This window comes from Talpa occidentalis, unplaced genomic scaffold (assembly GCF_014898055.3).
Source record: "Talpa occidentalis isolate TD23 unplaced genomic scaffold, MPIMG_talOcc4v2.1 talOcc4.15, whole genome shotgun sequence".
Taxonomy (NCBI): domain Eukaryota; kingdom Metazoa; phylum Chordata; class Mammalia; order Eulipotyphla; family Talpidae; genus Talpa; species Talpa occidentalis.
Window position 1 is genome coordinate 56178043 of NW_023601543.1, and position 19202 is coordinate 56197244.

Consider the following 19202-nt stretch of genomic DNA (forward strand, 5'->3'; position numbering starts at 1 on the left):
AACAAAAGCAAAAATAAACAAATGGGACTACATCAAACTAAAAACCTTCTGAATAGCAAAAGAAACCATCGTAAAAATGAAAAGACAACCTATTGAATGAGAGAAGATATTTGCAGATAATACATCTACCAAGGATTAATATCCAAAATGTATAGAAAACTCATACAACTTAACAACAAGCAGACTGGTTTAACAATCATTAATTCAAAAGGGCACCTGCACCCCTATGTTTTTAGCAGCACTATTTACAATAGCTAAGCTATGGAAACAACCCAAATGCCCAAAAATAGATGGCTGGATCAAGAAGATGTGGTACATATACACCATGGAATATTACTTAGCAATCAAAAAAGACAAACTCATGCCATTCGCAGTGGCATGGATGGAGCTGGAAGGGATCATGCTCAGCGAAGTAAGCCAGAAAGAAAAATAAAAATACCGGATGGTTTCACTCATAGCAGGAATTTAGAAAACCTAAATAAGGGACCAGGAAAAAGACTAATTATAATAAAGTAAAAATGAGAATCAACAAGCAACTATAAACCAGAGACACACTACGGGGGTGGGAAGCAGTGAAGGAGGGGAGGAGGGATTAGGGTCAAAATAAGAGGGGTGGGAATTGTATAGGGAATGTAACCAAGATGAAATGCATACATTGTACAAAAATGAAAAATGATGTCAAAATGTATATAAAATAAAAAAAGGTAGAGAATCTGAAAAGAATTCTCAAAAAATACATAGATGGCCAAAAGAGACATGAAAGAATATGCATCATCACTAATTATTAGGTAAATGCAAATAAAAACCGGAATGAGCTATCACCTCACACTTCTTAGAATGGGTATAATCACAAAGACAAGAAGCAAATGTTGATGAGGGTGTGGAGAGAAGAGAACCCTGGTACACTGCTCAGGATGTGAATTGGTGCAGTCACTATTGAAAAACAATATGAAGATTCTCGGGAAAATTAATAATACAATTGCTATATCATTCAGTTGTTCCACTTAAGGTATTTATTCAAATAATTTGAAAACACTAATTCTAATAGATCTACATACTCTTACGTTCGTTGCACCATTATTTACAACAGTCAAGATATGAAAACACCTAAATGTCTATTGGCAAATGAATGAATAAATTAAGTGAATACACACACACAATTCATAGACACAGTGGACTACTACTTAGTCATAAAATAATGGGTGGATCTTGATGGTATTATGCTAACAGAAATAAGCATTGGAGAAGGATAAATGCTGTATGATTTTCACTTGTGTGGAATATAAAAATACAAAACAAACAACCCTCCACACACACATTCATAGATACGAAGAAGAGATTGTTGGATACAAGAAAGGAAAGGGTTGGGGTGGATGAAATGGAAAAGGGATTCAAATGTATGGAGATGGATAGAAACTATATATTTGTTGTTAACTATTTTTATTGTATAAATATTTTTAAAAGATTTTATTTATGCATACAAGAACTGGGGCACAGGCCAGAAGTGGGGGGGAGGGCAAGAGGACCCACCAGAGACAGAGTGGGGAGCAGACCAGGCAGATCAGCTGAAATACACTGCTGAAGGGAGCAGCAGGTGAGTAAGGAGAGGTCTGCTGCACCATGAGGGTCACCTCCCTGGCCGGGGATCGAACTCCTCTTTCAGTGGCTACGGATAGCTTCACAGGCTGCGTCCCAACCCCTTGCACCACAAGGGAAGCCCTGTATTATTTTTTGAGATAACATTGGGTTACAAATCTGTATGTGATTGAGAGGTATAGGTCCATGCCTTTTCAGAAGTATGTTACCACATCCCACCCACCACCAAGGGGCCCATAGACTTCCACCATAGTGCACTGGGCTCCCTCCTTCTTCCCCTTGAATCCTCATCATCATCCTATCCCACTGGTAGCCTCAATTCTACAAACAGATTTCTAGGGTTTGTTCTGGTTTAGTTCAGTCTAGATCTATGCATTGCTATGCATAGGAGTTCTGTCTGTTCTTTTGTTTTGTTTCTCATTATTTCACTTATGAGTGAAAGCATCAAGTATTTGTCTTTTTCCTTCTCACTTATTTTGCTTAGTGTCATCCCTCCAGTTTCATCCATGTTCTTGCAAATGGCAAAATTTCATATTTTTATAGCTATAGTGTTTCATTGTGTATATATACCACACCTTCTTAATCCACTCATTTGTAATTGGGTGTTTAGGCTATTTCCATAATTTGACTATTGTATATAGTGCTATAATGAACACGGAAGTGTATAAATTCCTTCAAATTATTTTTTTTCATTCTGTGTGGTTTTTGCATACCCATGAGTGGAATAGCTGGGACGTATGGTACATGGATTTTTAATATTTTTGAGAAACATCCATACTGTTTTCCACAGTTGCCAGACTGGTCTACATTCCCACCAATAACATACCAGGGTTCCTTTTACTCCACACACTTCCCAGTACCTGATATTTCTGGTCTTTTTGATATGAACCTTTCCCACAAGTATGAGGGTTTCTAACTGTGGTTTTGATTTGCATTTTCATGAAGATAAGTGATGATGAGCATATTTTATGTGCCTATGAGCCATGGAGATGTGTCTCTTTAGCTCTTCTCTCCACCTCTTACTGGGGTTTTTTTTGTGTTCTTTTGTTGAGTTATGAGTTCTTTGTATATGTTGAATATTAGCCCCTCTTCAGACAGACATAGGATGTGCAAATATTTTCTTTTTTTTTTAAAGATTTATTTATTTATTTATACAAGCACTGGGTACAGTCAGAAGCACAGGAGGGTGAGAGAATTCACCAGAGCCAGAGGGGAGAGCAGAGCAGGCAGACTGACAAAGTACACTGCTGAGGGGAGCAGCGGGCGGCAGGAGAGGTTTGCGCACCACGTGGGACCCTCACTGGCTGCCAGGGATGGAATCGGCACTGCAGAGGCTGTGGGCAACTTGGCAACCCAGCGCTCAACCGCTGTGCCACCAGGGAGGCCCGGTGTGCAAATATTTTCTCTCACTTAGTAGGATGCCTTTTCATTTTAATAATAGATTTTTTTCAATGTGCAGAAGCTTTTAAGTTTGACATATTCCCATTTGTTTTTGTTTTTATTTCTCTTGCTGTTGTGGTAGAGTCCCCAAAGACATCCTTGAAATCAATGTCATTGAGTATTTTGTCTGTTTTCTTCTATGTACTTTATGGCTTTGGGTCTTACATCCAATTCTTTAATCTATTTGAATTAATTTTTGTGTATTATATGAAAGAATCACCTAATTTCATTCTTTTCGCAAATGACTATCCAGTCTTCTCAATGACATTTGTTGAGGAGACCTTCCTTTCAGCATTTTATACACTTAACCCCTTTTCCATAGATTAACTGTCCATGTAAGTGTGGGTTTATTTCTGTGTTCTCCATTCTATTCCATTGTTTTGTGGGCCTCTTTTTATTCCAGTATCAATTGTTTTGATTGCTGTAACTTTGCAATATTGTTTGAAGTCTGGAAATGTGATCTTTGTTTTTTGTCCAGATTTCTTTGGCTACTTGCAATCATGTTTTGGTTCCATATAAATTACAGTAATGTTTGTTCTACCATGTCAAGAATGCTACTGAAATTTGATAGGGATTTCATTGAATCTGTATATTGGTTTGGGTAAGATGGTCATTTAAAGATGTTTTTTCTTCCAACTTGAATGGGAAGTATCTCTCTGTTTGTTGTGTCTTCCATTTTTTTTTAACAGTATGCTATAGTTTTCATTGTATAGGCCCTTTACCTCTTTTAAGTTTATTCTTAAGTACTTAATTCTTTTTTTTAAGGATTTATTTATTTATGTCTACAAGAGCTGGGGTATAGGCCAGAGATGCGGTGGGGGGTGGGGGGCAGTGAGAGGATTCACCAGAGACAGAGTGGGGAACAGAACAGGCAGACTGATTGAAATACACTGCCAAGTGGAGCAGCGGGCGAAACAGGAGAGGTCTGCTGCACCATGTGGTTTCTCCCTGGCTGGCCCGGGATCGAACTCTTGCTGCAGAGGCTGTGGATTGCTTCATAGTGTGGTGCTTAACCCCTTGCGCCACCAGGGAGGCCAAGTTCTTAATTCTTTATAATGCAGCAGTAAATATTTTTTTCTTAATTTCATTCTCTTCTAGCTCATTTTTTGCATATAGGAACACAACTGATTTTGTACATTAATTTTGTAGCCTGTCACTTTACTGTGATAATTTATTGTTTCCATTGTTTTTTTAGTGGCGTCTTCAGGGTTTTCTATATATATTATTTGCCATCTACAGATAGTGATAGTTTTACTTCATTCTGACTTTGGATTTTCTTCATATCTCTCTCTTGCCTAATTACTCTACCTAGGACACCCAATACTGTGTTGAATAGTAGTTACAAAAGTGGACATCCTTGTTTGTACGTGATCTTAGAGGAAAATTTTTCAGTTTCTCACAATTAAGTATGATGTTTGCTCTGGGTCTGTCATATATTGCCTTTATTATGTTGTGATATGCTCATTCTATCCCAATTCTTGAGAGTTTTTAACATTAATGGATGTTTGATTGTATCAAATGCTTTTTCTGCATCTATTGAGATCATAGACTTTTATCTTTGCTTTTGCTGAGGTGCTGAATTACATTGATTGATCTGTGGCTATTGAACCATTCTTGCCTCCCTGAAATAAATCCTACTTTGGTATGATATGTAATCCTTTCCATGTATTGTTTAATTCTGTTTGCTAAGAATTTTTTGATGATTTTTGCATCATCTGTGTTCATCAGAGATATTGGTCTAAGTTTATCAGCGATATTGGTCTATACCATACTTTTCTTTTTTTATGTCTTTGTCTGGTTTTGGTATCAGAGTCATGTTTGCCTCATAAAATGTGTTTGGAAGCATTCCCTCTTCCTCAATTTTTGAAAGAGTTTCAGAAGGATAGGTATTAATTTGTCTTTGAATGTTTGATAGAACTCATTTGTGAAACTGTGGGTCTTTTGTTTTTGGGGGGGATTTTTGATTACTGTCTCAATTATTTTGCTTGTATTTGATATTTTCAGTCTTTCTATTTTTTCTTGATCAAGTCTTCAAAGTTTGCATCCTTTCAAGAATTTATCCATTTCTTCTAGACTATCCGGTTTATCAGCATAAAGATGTTTATAGTGGTCTCATGATCTTCTGTATTTCTGATATGTCTATTGTGACTTCTCTTTCATTTCTGATTCTATTTAAGAGATTTTTCTCTTTTTTTTTTTTGCACTCCCACCAGCAATGCAGGAGAGTTCCTTTTTCACCACATCCTCGTCAACATTTGTTGATGCATGGGAATTGCATGGAGACTATAACCTAGATGAAAATGCATACATTGTGCAAAAATGAAAAATTATGTAAAAAAAGATTTTTCTCTTTTCTTAATGAGCCTAGTTAATGGTTTGTGTATCCTATCACTGCAAAGAACAGTGTTTGGATTCATTTGTTTTTCAGACTTACATTTTGATTTCTATTTTGTTTATTTCTGCTCTAATCTTTATTATTTCCTCCCTTCCAAAGGTTCTGGTTTTGTTTGTTCTTTGTCTAGTTCCTTAAGGTATAAGGTTAGATTACTTATTTTGATATTTTTAGTTTTTCAAAAAATGTTGGCCTCTCTGCTATATACTTCCTTCTTAATACTGCTTTTGTGGTTCTGGTATTCAATGTCTTCGTTTTCTAGTAGTTAATGTATTCATTTTAATTTGTCTCTTGATATTTTTACATTTTTCCTTAGAATTTTACATTAGCCAAACAGTCACTAAGTAATATGTTGTTCAGCCTCCATATATCTTACAGGTTTTTCCCACTTTTTTGTGATCATTTCTAGTTAGATATAATTCTGATCAGAGGTCACTTGATATGATTTCAATTCTCATTTGTTTTGTAACCCAACATGTGACCTATCCTCAACAGTGTTCCATGTATACTTGAGAAAATATATACTCAAATTTTGGGAGCTACAGTGCCCTATAAATGTCTATTAAGTCCATGTGGTATAGTTCCTCATTTAAGGTTATTGTTTCCTTGTTTCATTTCTCTTTGGTTGATGCATTCATTGATGAAAGTGGGGAGTCAAAATCCTCTGCCACAATTGTGTTGCTCTCAAAGTTAATCATTGCCTTATATAATTTGATGCTCCTTCATTGGATACATATATATTTATTAAAGAATGTTATGTCTTAAGACCTGAAACCATAAAATATATAGAAGGAAATATAGGAGAGACACTACATGACATACACCTCAGCAACAGCTTTAAAGACTCATCACCCAAAGCAGTGATAGCGAAGGCAAAGATAAACAGCTGGGGCTACATCAAATTAAAGAGCTTATGTACAGCAAAAGAGATAGTAACCAAAACAAACAGACACCCTACCAACTGGGAGAAAATTTTTGCACACAGCACTAATGATAAAGGACTTATCACAACAATCTACAAAGAGCTGAAGAGACTCAACAAAAACAAATAATCCAGTCAAAAGATGGGCCGAAGAGCTAGAAAGGAACTTCTCCAAAGGGGAAATGCAAATGACCAACAGGCATATGAAAAAATGTTCAACATCACTTGTTTTTTTTTTTAAACCTTTTTTTATGATTTATTTATTTATTTATACAAGAACCGGGGTACAGGCCAGATTTATGGGATGGTGAGAGGATTCACCAGAGACAGAGTGGGGAACACAACAGGCAGACTGACGAAATACACTGCTGAGGGGAGCAGCGGGCGAGACAGGAGAGGTCTGCTTTGCCATGTGGGTTTCTTGCCAGCCAGCCGGGATTGAACCAGTGTGGACAGCTTCACATCGTGGCGCTCTACCGCATGCGCCACCAGGGGAGGCCCCAACATCGCTTGTAATCAGGGAAATGCAAATCAAAACTACAATGAGATACAATCTTTCACCAGTGAGAGTGGCACATATTCAAAAAACTAGCAACAACAAATGTTGGCAAGGATGTGGAGAGTGGGAGTGCAAACTGGTCCAACCACTATGGAGAGCTGTGTGGAGATTCCTCAACCTGCTAAAGATGGAGCTTCCATAAGATCCAGCAATCCCACCCCTAGGTATTTACCCAAATGACACAGAAACATTAATTCCAAAGGGCACCTGCACCCCTATATTTATAGAAGCACTATTTACAATAGCTAAGCTATAGAAACAACCCAGATGCCCAAAAATAGATGGATCAAGAAGATGTGGTACATATCCCCTATGGAATATTATTCAGCAATCAGAAAAGATAAACTCATGTCATTTGCAGCTGGAAGGGATCATACTCAGCAAAATAAACCAGAAAGAAAAAGAAAAATACCGGATGGTCTCACTTATAGCAGGAATTTAGAAAACCTGAATAAGAGACCAGGAAAAAAGACTAATTATATTAAAGTAAAAATCAAAATCAACAAGCAACTATAAACTAGAGACACACTACAGGGGGCTGGGGTAAAGGAGGGCAGGAGGGATTAGGGTCAAAAAAAAGAGGAGTGGGAATTGTATGGGGAATATAACCAAGATGAAATGTATACATTGTGCAAAAATGAAAAATGAAATAATAAAAAAGAATGTTATGTCTTCCTGATATATTGATCACTTAATCGCTGCTGATACCCGTCTTTTGTTACCTGTTTTAGTTGCAAATCTATATTATCTGATATAAATATGATTATCTGTGCCTTTTTCTTGGTTGCTTCCACCCATATATTTTGAACCTATGTTTAGCTTCAGAGCTTAGAAGAGTCTCCTGTATTTTGTTTCTTTTTCCTCTTTTATTGACATAGAAGAACTGGGGTGATGGCCATAGGTGTGGGTGGTGAGAAGATTCACCAGAGACAGAGCTGGAGCAGAAGAATAGGCGGATTTACTAAAATATACTGCCAAGGGAAGCAGCAAACAAGATAGGAGAGGTCTGCTGTGCCACATGTGGGTTAGCTCCCTGGCTGGGTATTGAACTCAGGCCATAGTGGCGATAGCACTGAGACTTAACCCCTAGGCCACCAGGGAGGCCCTCCTGTGTTTTTTTTTAAAGATTGATTGATTGATTGGTTATGCATACAATAACTGGGGTGAAGGCCAGTGGTGCGGGGGTGGGAGGGTGAGAGGATTCACCAGAAACAGTGGGGAACAGAACAGGCAGACTGACTGAAACACACTGCTGAGGGGAGCAGTGGCCATGACAGGAGACTCGTGCTGCAGTAGCTGTCGATTGCTTCATAGTGCTGATGCTTAACCCCTTGCACCTCCAGGGAGGCCCTGTTTTGTTTTCTGATCTAGCCAACCACTCAGTGCCTTTTGATTGGTGAGTTATGGCCATTTACATTTAGGGTGAATATTGATATATGAGAGTCTAATCCTGTCATTTTGTCTTTCAATTTTGGTTGTATCTATTTTCATGTTCAATTTTTTTTTGTTGTTGATTTTCTTCCCTTCAATTTGGATCACTCTCCTTTCAACATTTCTTGTATGGAAGTTCTAGTGTTTGCAAAATCCTTTAGTTTTCATTTGCCTTTAAAGGCCTTCTGTATATCATATTAATGGCTGGAAATTTTTATGTTTGAGCGCCGTGAGTATGTCATCCTTTTCTCTCCTATTTGTAGGTTTTCTTCTGAGAAGTCTGATGTAAGCCTGTTGTGAGTACCTTTATAGGTTACCTGCTTTATTTCCCTAGCCATCTTCAATATTTTTTTATCTTGAACTCTTGATAATTTCACTACTATGTGCCTTTGTGTAGATCTCATTACATTTATATTTCCAGATATTTCTTTAGCTTCCTGGTTTTATATTCAGAGCCTTCCCCAGATTTGGGAAGTTTTCCTTTATTATTTATTTGAATATGTTCCCTGTTACCCCTCTATATTCCTCTTCTGGGATATCTATTATACTTAGGTTGCCTTTCCTACTTGAGTTGAATAGCTCTTGAAGTGTTTCTTCATTTCTTTTGTCATAATTTCCTTTTCTTATTCTGTCTGGGTCATTTTTGCATCATTATCTTTGAAAACACTAGTTTAATCCTCCATTTTATCTATTCTGCTTCCATAGCTTTCTCTAGATTTTTTATCTCATCTATTGAGCTTTTTACATCTCAAATCAGTTTTTTTCTTCTCTAAAGCTTCAGTTTCTCTTTTCTGGTCACTAATTTTATTTCTCAGGTCATTAATTTGTTTTTCTGAATTTTCTATCTCTTTGATGAGCTTTTCTTCTTTTTCTTGTATTACTTTGAATTACTTTTCTTTTGATTTTCTTCATTATGGAAATTTTGAACTCTATAAATTAGGAAGTTAAAATTTTGTATGCATTTGTGGGTGGATTATGATGAGTTGATCTCTCATTGTGATGACATAGTCACTGGAGGTCTCAAGGTGCCATATGTTTTATGTTTTTGTCTGCCATTTTGTAGCTTTTGATTTCCATGTCGTTGTTGTTTTAAACCCTCTGTAGTAGTAACTTAGAGATTTAAACTACATTTATTTTCCAGCAGGTGGCATTCTGGTTTTATGTGATTTTATTGTTTGGGCTTTTGCCAGCTTCTGTAGTACATGATGTTATAAACCATGTTTCATCAATAAAAACTTGTTTTAAAAATTTATGACAAAGAAACTGAGAGTATACAATGGAGAAAAAGCAGTCTCTTAAATAAATGGTGCTAGGAAAATCTGACAGCCACATGCAAAAGAATAAAAGTTGTCCATATCTTACACCAAACACAAAAATTAACTGAAGTGGATTAAAGACTTGAATGTAAGAGCTGAATCATAAGACCCCTTGAAGAAATTATGGATAACAAACTTTTTAACATCAGTCCTGGGAATGAATGTTTTGAACTTGACAACAAAAGCAAAGTCAAAAAAGCAAAAATAAACAAGTGGAACTACATGAATCTAAAAAGCCTTTGCACAGCAAAAATACTATCAACAAAATGAAAAGACAGCCTGCTGAATTGGAGAAAATATTTGCAATCATGTATCCAATAAGAGGTTAATATCCAAAATGTATACAACTCAATAGCAAAACTCAGTAGCAAAAAAAAAAAAAAAAAAAAAAGAACAGAACTCAAAGTTAATAGAGAGCAGGAGATAATAAATATCAAAGGAAAAATAATGAAATACAGATTTAAAAGAAAATAGAAAAGATCAATGAAACTAAGATAAACAACAGATACCACAACACCCAAACAATCCAGTTTCAAGATGGGCAGGGGATCTGAAGGGACATTTTTCCAAGAAGTTAAACAGATGGCCAACAATGGGTTATTGCTTCATACATGTTAGAATGAAACTATTATATAAAAAAAATACCAGAAATATGTGCTTGAAAGAACGTGGAACAAAGGGAACCTTTGTGAACTCTTGGTGGGAATATAAATTGGGGTAGCTACTGTGGAAAACAATATGGTGGTTCCTCAAAAAACTAAAAATGAGCTATCATTTATCTGATGATAACAAAAATGCTGACTCAAAAAGATATATTCACCTCCAGTATTCATTGCAATTTTATGTGCAATAGCCACGACATGGAAACAACTTTGTGTTCATCAATAAGTGAATGGCTAAAGAAAATGTGATACACACAAATGCACACACAGAGGGATATTTTTCAGTCATAAAAAGAAGGAAATCTTGCCACTTGTGACAGCTGGACCCTTAGGGCATTATGATAAATTAAATAAATCAGACAGAGAAAGAAAAATACTATATGATTTCACTTGTATGTGGAATCTAAAAACAAAAATCCCTGAACTCATAGATACAGATAATTCATTGGTGGTTGTCAGAGACAAAGGCTTGCAGGTGGGAGAAATGGGTAAAGGTGATCATAAAGTACAGACTTACAGTAAGAAATTAAATTAGTCCTGTGGATATGATGTCCAGCAGGGTGACTACAGTTAATAATACTTCATTGCATATTTGAAAGTTGCTAAGAGAGTAGATCTTAATAGTTCTCTTCACAAGAAAAAAATTTAACTGTGTATGGTGATGGATGTTAACTAGCCATATTCATTATGTTAAACACCTGAAATTAATGTAACATGTCAATTATATTTCAATAAAAAGATGACTCTGGTTGTCCTCTGGCTTGCTTTTAATTGTGTTTGTATAGTCAGGCCAAGTTTGTATCCTTTTGGAAGTGTATAATTGTCCAGGGTATGGTGCTTGAAGATATTAAAAATATGGGGAGGATGGCCACTGGTGGGAAAGGCAGAAACTTCATCTGTCACTTTGCAGTTGTTTGACCTTGAGCAATAACCTTTACCTTTCTGAGCTTTGATATCCTCATTTCTAAAGTGAACCTAATGATGTATCTCATACCACACACCATTGTTGTAAGGATTGAAGTGCAATAACATATTATAAAAATTAACACTCATAGCACAAGTAAGCTCCCCTTTCTCTAGGCCACTGCAATGTACACTAGGACTGGTGTCTTTTCAGTATCTCTGATAGGTATCTTCTGAAAGCTACCTTTGAAAATAACATAGTGGAAAGGCCACACAGGGATGGTGTAGATCTGAAGTAGAGAGAAAGTGTGTCCAGTTTGAACCAGGGGCATGTGTATGGCACAAAATCTCAGAAAGGGAGATTTAAATATTGAACACTCAAATTTTGGAATTGGAGCTCAAGACTGATCATTATCTTCTTCTCTCTCCCCTCCTGTTTTTCTCTGTTCTTCTCTTGTCGTTTCAGGTGCACGATGACTGTCGCAGACGGTTTTCCAAGGAATGCTGGTTTGGGAGTCATCGGTCATCAGTCATTCCTCCCACTGCCCTCAGCGACCCCAAAGGGGATGGTGAGTAGTAAACTTTAACCTCAAAATATACTGGGGAAGTAGATAAGGTGCAACAGCTAGGGTAAATAATTGTGATTGAATTATTCTCCGCAGCTAGTCAAGTACTTGGGGTGGGGGGGTAATGAATGTGCATGTTTATAGATATAGCTCATGTCTCTTTACAAACCTTCCAGATGTTGAATGGTGTTGATGTTAATGGTGTTTATGTATGTGGGCATTTTCTCTGTAGCTGCTATTACAATTGTTTCTATGATCAGCGTTCATTTCAGCTTTTTCATGATTTCCAGACACTAGCTAATCCATGAAATAAGTTTGTTTGCATCCAGGTGGCTAACTAACTGTATAAAGACCCAGGTTTTATTACTTTTAAAATGAAAACTAACACTGAGGTTGTCCCAAAATTTGATATTGACATGATTATTGCTCCAATGCACCCTATTGATGGTTTGTCAATTCCTGGACATTAGCTATTTATTAAGAACTCTATTCATAGGGTGTTAGCAGGCCACATCCAAGATGTGGGTGTTGACAGAGCTTATGGTTACTGTGGACCCAAGATACTGATATTATATGACAGTTGACAAATTAAAGTAGTATATGCTAAGCATCAAAGAAGTGATAGAAACAGAGATCAGAAAACATCAGGCATGTCAACTAATTATAGAAGGTTACATCAAAAGGAAGTAGTAATGATATCAAGGCAGCAAGAGTAAACTTTTGTAGAGTCTTCTATCAGGCGGTCTAGAGATGTGAGAACAGAGAAAGCAGGAGCAGATGATAGGGATACTTTGTTTAGTTTTGTGGGGTTTTCTTTTTTTTAAAGATTTATTTGTTTATAGAAGAACTGGGTACAGTCAGAGGCGCGGAAGGGTGAGAGAATTCACCAGAGACAGTGGGAAGCAGGACAGGCAGACGGACCAAAGACACTGCTGAGGGGAGCAGCAGGTGAGGCAGAGGAGGTCTGCCATGCCACGTGGGTTTCCTCCCTGGCCGGCCGGAAATTGAACCCACGCTGCAGAGGCTGCGGACAGCTTCACAGCTCGGCGCTCAACCCACTGAGCCACCGGGGAGGCTCTATGGGGTTTTCATTTACGACCCCATGAGACATGGAGGCAGCATGGTGTAAGGGAAAATACAAGGGCCAGGGAAACATGAGTTTTAGTCACATGCTAGCTAGGTGAACTTGGGTAGGTCTCTGAGCTTCACTTTCCACACCCGCTAATGGGAATTGAGACTGTCTATTGGGAGGATAAGTGATCCTATGTAAAGGGACTGTGTATCCTGAAACATCACCCCAAGGACCACAAAACTAAATCCCTAGTCTTTGAGCCTATTGAAAAATTGTATGCCACCACAGGCAAAATTTATTCTTTCTAGAACTGTTTTATTTTTAATTGAGGTAATATTGGGTTAAAACACTATATGATTTAGGGGTATACGTTTACACCTCTTCAGTTGTATGTTACCACACCACCCCCACCACCCAAGCACTAATAATCTCTTGCCATAGCCCTTTTGGCTTCCTCTCCCCTGTGCTCCCCAAACCTTCCCACACACACACCCCTTTTGGTAAATATCAGTTCTGCAGTTGAATTTCTAGGGTTTTTTTTGGGTTTAGTTTTACTTGTTTTTTTGTTTTGTTTCTTTATATTCCATATATGATTGAAATCAAGGGATGAGTCGCTCCTAGATACTTGCTAATGATACCTTTTTGAGTTCACTTCTGCTTCCCCATCTACTTCTGAGACTCTCCTTTATGCCATTGAGTTGTTCATTTGCTTCTTTAGTCACTCATTATTAAAGAATGGGGGCTGTCAAGATCAAAATCACATGTCTCAGCTGAAAAGACCTACTTAAATAACACTAAGAAATTTAGAAATCTAACATTTTTGCCTACTAACATGCTACCATTTCACTTTAAATTAAAGAGATGTACTGCCCATTAATTTCAGTTTGTGTGTGGCTAGCTACACTTGATATATGGTGAGTTTTACTTACTGGAGGAAAGTTCAAACCCTTCCCAGAATGGTTTTACCTAGATTTGGCTAATATGCTAATTTGTTCATCACTGACATGTGGGATATTCACTGGTCCAGAAGCTATTAGTAAACTAACATATTATTGACTTAAAGATTATCCCCATATTGATGCTAGCTGCCCACTTTGCTGCCAAGGAAGAGCTAGCATTAGCTAGGAGCAAAGAAAGGGAAAATAGTTTTCTTGAGAGCAAAAGGCAACAAGGATTCCTGTACCTGTTAAAACACAAACTTAGAATTGGACTTAGAACATATGCTCAAGGATGCACATATATATACACACTCAGAACTAATCTTTTCTCTTCCCATTCATTTTCCAGCCTAAAGGCAGATACAGTGAGACATTGGTGCATAAAATAAGCCATTCTCACCCAAGTCTCTACAGAAAAATGTACTTATATGTCCTCATAAGGACATGCACAGACATAAAAATAATCTAACTCAGGGACACATGCATATATTATTCTCATATCTATTCAAATATTTGTCTACATAGAGTCATTTACCAGATCATTGACTCGAGAAGTTATGACATTGATGGATTGATAAATAAGAGGCATTTGACAGAATAGGAGAAAGAAGGGACTGGGGAAGCTGGGGTTGATAGAAGAGGAGAGGTGGCAAACTAGTCAGCCAAGTCAACATAGTCTTGACTCTGAGACTTTTCTCACCCCCACAGGGACCTGGGGAAGATATCTTTGAGCAGACTTGAGGGATGCCCACCTCAGCATCCCACAAATCACCCCAAATAAGTGTTCAGGGGTTGCCACATCTCCTTTGTAACTGTCCCAACATGTTCTGTGCTTCCTGTCCTTTGGAAGATATTTTTTTTTTTGTTTTTTCATATCCTTTATCATTTCTTACCCTTGTTGTAGATCACCAACTAATGACATTGCTATTTTCTTTTGCTTTCTACCAGTGACATAATGTTGTTGTTTATAAGAACCTGGGTTAAATCATTCCTTTTGTTCAGTGTCTCATCTAATGCTCCGTCAGTTAGCTTTCAGTCTTTCCTTCTAGTCATCTGCAATCTTGATCCAATTGAATCTTGCTCTTGAAACCTTTTCTATCATACATTCTTTGGCCTATGATTTCTTAGAAATATATTCTAAAACCTCCCTATCTTTTGGACTCTTCATGGCTTCTTGGCCTAGGCAAATATGCTTTTTAAAAGATAGGTTCCCTGTTGGGAAATCTCACCCCATATTAGAGATAATAAGATTTTTAGAGATGATCTGGTCACACACACACCTCCCCCAGAAATGCTGGGGAGGCCCTCCTCCAGCATCTGGGGGAGAAGCATCCAGCTGATGTCTTTCTGAGGAAGCACTTGCCATGGTTAAGTAGCACTCATCAGTTAACTCATTCATTTATTCAGTGAACAGACTAATATCTGAGAATGACTTCTAATTACCCCCTTTTCACACACAGTCATCATGGTAAATTCCTTCTCTCATCTTATGGGATGAGGAAAAAATGAAACACTATCTTTATTTGAAAGCTTCTATAATTGCCCCTCCCCACTTGCCCAGACAAATTAATTCTTTTCTTGGCTGTAAACCCAGTATGTATTTCAGAGCACCTAGCATACTATATGATATAGTTCATCACATGTCTGTCTCCCACTGTCAAGTTTTTTTTATTCTTTGTACTTAGATGTGAGTCCATGGTGCACAGTCAAGATTTGTTGCATGAATTCATAGATACATTTACTGAATTAAAAAATCTCATTCATGAGCAATCTAGAGAATAAGAGATGATTAAGACAGCATCCTGATTCACATGGAGGTAAAATAGTGTAGTGCTGTGATTGTCAAATGTAAGAATGCATCAGACTCATCTGGAACTCATTAAAACATAGATTCATGTACCCTACAACCTCCTGAGAGCTTTTGATTTAAAAGAAGCAGCTGGGGTACTACAATTTGCATGTCTAAGAAAGCCTTAGATGGTGCTGATACTTCTAGTCATAGAAGCCCACTCTACCACTTTACTAACTGTGTGATCTTGAAGAAGTTACTTAACCTCTCTGTGTCACTTGGTTTATGCTGCCAGTAAGGAATAGTAGTTGCACCTAGGTGCATCATTAGGGTTAAGTGAGTTAACATTTGTAAAATAGAGTTTTAAATTACAAAAATGGGAACAGTAAGCCACCTTTATGCTGATTTGCATCCTTCTGTGGTATGAACTGAACAAATCTGAGAGGGTCTGTTGGCTTTCTGGTTTGGGGAACTGTGGTTATACTAATGCAGCTCTACAGCTCAAAGAAGCATGAGTTATGTTGGTGTTTTTTGTTTTTTTTTTTTTAAACTAGACTCTTTCAGACTGCTGACTCATCTGGAGCTTAAAGTCAGCTAAATCCCCTAAGCCCTTTTCACACTTGATGCTGCCAAGCCAAGTTCCTATTGTCCTGTTCTGGTGTAATTCATGTCCTTGAGCCTAAGTCCCAGGCCTCACATTTATCCCCTTTTCATCTTGTTGACTTTGACTCATCTACCCATTGAGGTCATTTTCCAATCTTGATTCTGTCATCCAGTAGCTCCCCTTTCAGCATTGGGTACTTCAAGGTTAACCAGCTAGGCTTCTGTGTTTTCATCCGAATTGTTGATTAAGATTGTTGAATAGCACAACACCCTCTTATGATGAACACAGCCTGTTCAAAAGCAACGTGTGAGAATGACTATTTACCTGGTTATGACTCTGCCTCCTGTTGCTACATTTCAATCCACAAAACCACCCAGTTTTGTTACCTTGTTCACAAGATTCTCTTGACAAACTTGGTCTTGCTCAAATTCAGATGTTCTCTGACTCTTGGGGGAAAGCTACAGAGAGCTGCACTTGTATTTCCTGGGAATGATTTCCTGCTGCTTCCCCTTGTCTTCCCATTTGTGACCAAATTAGGTTTGACACTGAAGTTTGAGTTGTCTTAATTAAATAACTTTCTTATTAGCAACTTTCCATCTCCACCCTGTATTATTTTATTAATCACTGCAACCTGTTAGTGTGCATCTAGATAAATGAACACTCAAAGCAGTTAAGATGTTTGCTTAGGTCAGTGAATAAACCTAGGAGGCAACCAATTGTAGCTCCTAACTGCATTCTCCTATAGCAGAAGGTAGCCCAGGCTCCTTCCAAGATGCCAAATAGATCTAGAAATTATTTCATCTCTACCCTCATGACTAACATATAACTAACATTAACATGTTCTTTTTCCCTACATAGTATTTAGTAAAAAAAAAAAAATTGTGCTATCCTCTCTCTGATCTCAATCTCCTACAGCCCTACTCTAGCCTCACTCACAAAGAGTTGACTACTGCCACTAGTTCCCTGAATGTTTTCCAGCATTTCTTCATGTATACACAATTATATATATATTCTTATCCCTCCCCTTTAATATTATACCTGTTGTTCTGCACCTTGGTTTTTTTCTCCATATATTCTCTTTCTCACTCTTTTTTTACAGTTGCACAACATCCCATTATATGAATATACCATGATTTATTTAACCCAGTAGCCTATTGATGGGTAATTGGTAGTTTTCAGACTTTTGCTATTATAAGCAATTCTGCAATGAGCAGCTTCATACAATATCATTTTACATATACATCTATAGGAAAAATCATCAAAGTGTAATTACTGGGTCAAATGTATACACCTTTGTAATTTTTATAGAGATATATATTCCCCTCTTCAGGGCTTGTGTGTCACTTTGCACTTCCATCCTTAGCATATGAGAGTGTATTTCCCCATGGGCTCTTCAGTCAGGTGTGTTGTCTCATTTTTCTTAGTTTGCCAATCTTCTGGGCAAAAAAAAATAGTACCATAACCATGACTTAGTTTTAATTAGTATATTTCTTACTATGAGTTTTCTCATCTTTTCACCTGTAAGAGCCAATCTATATTTCCCTTTCTCATTGGTTTAACACCTAATTTTATTTCATCTAAACACTGAAGGAAAGTTAGTATTTTGATATCCCAGGAAACTGAAGCGCAGATAGCTCGCTCATAGTAGTTGGCGTCACTGCTACTGCCACCTCAACTTTAGAAGGGGACTAACTCAAAGGACCTTTGACACTGTTAAAAAAAAAAAAAAAGCACAACAAAACACAGGGACTTAGACAGGCCTATTCCAGGACCTCTGGGAGAGAGTCCTTGCTCCTGAGCAGATCTCACAGGTCCATCAGCTGTAGAAAGCTGCTCCATGAATCCTTTCATTGTGGACATACCCAGGGTCACATGATTGCCTAAATGTTGACCTGAGGTTGCTGAGTCAGGAAGCACAAGCAGAATCAGGTTCTAAAATAAAAGAGGCAAAACTGGACTCAGGCCACGAGTTGGGGCCTGCATTGTTGGCTGGTAGGAAAGTAAATACATAAAGAGATGTCATCTTTTGACTATTTTCTTCATATATCGTATTACCTGATTTCTTGTTTCAATTCCATACTGAACAGTCTTACTGATTCCCCATATGTCTTCTTGTCATTTGTATCTGGGCCCTGTCAACTCCTTGAACTCATCCTTTCTCTCTGTCCTTCTCCCCCTCCCTCTCCCCTTCCCTTCTTTCTCTTTCCCTTTCCCCCTCCCCCACCTCTCCCTCTCCCTCCCTCTCCTCCCCCCCCTGTCTGTTCCCCCCCTTCCCTCCTCACTCCACAACAGCCATGCTGTTCTCTTCACTGGTTGTCAGACATCCCAGTCTCTCTTCACTGGTCCTGGCACTTATTTTTCTTCCCATCCCACAAAACTCTTCTTCCAGATCACTGCAGTGCTCACTTTCTCACTTCATTCAAGTCTTATCTCAAATGTCAGATCCTCAGAGCAGCTGTCCCTACCACCCTACCTAACATAATGCTCCTTTAGTCTCCGTCCCCTTTCTTTGCTTTATTTTTCTTCATATCACATTTGTCTATGTTTATTTCCTCTTTATTTGTCTTTCTTCATTAAAATTAAGTTCCACAAAAGCTGAGACTGTTTCTATCTTGTCATCCATTGCATTCTCAGAATATAACAAGAACAAACACAGAAAATGCCCACAATACATACTTATTGAATGAATGAATGTGTTTTCATTACCACGGAGACAACACATTACCTTTTGTAAATTAAAAACAAGGTTGAAAAGGGTACTACTTTTGAATAATGTGTTCAGGGAACGTAATTACTTCCAAGCTATGCTACTGAAGGGGAAATAGCAGACTCCCCTTATAGCTGTGAGTTCTGGCAAACCCTGGAAATGTGGCACATGAGTGGATGGTTTAGGAAGTCTTCAAGCTCTATTGGCCAGTGAGTAGGTACTGGCTCTTAGAGGAATCTTGCTTTAGATTTTTTCAAGCAAAACATGAAATTTTGCAATCTGCTCAAGTCAGTAGTCTTCCTTTC

General features: G+C 37.8%; 1 protein-coding gene across 1 annotated transcript in view; it reads left to right on the top strand.

Moving 5' to 3' along the window:
- Positions 1 to 19202, top strand: part of DGKK (diacylglycerol kinase kappa) — a 149247-nt gene that overhangs the window by 96711 nt on the left and 33334 nt on the right. The window contains exon 8 of the mRNA XM_037511669.2: positions 11688 to 11790. Within this exon, the coding sequence (XP_037367566.1) occupies positions 11688 to 11790 (103 nt within the window). The remainder of the gene's footprint in view (positions 1 to 11687; positions 11791 to 19202) is intronic.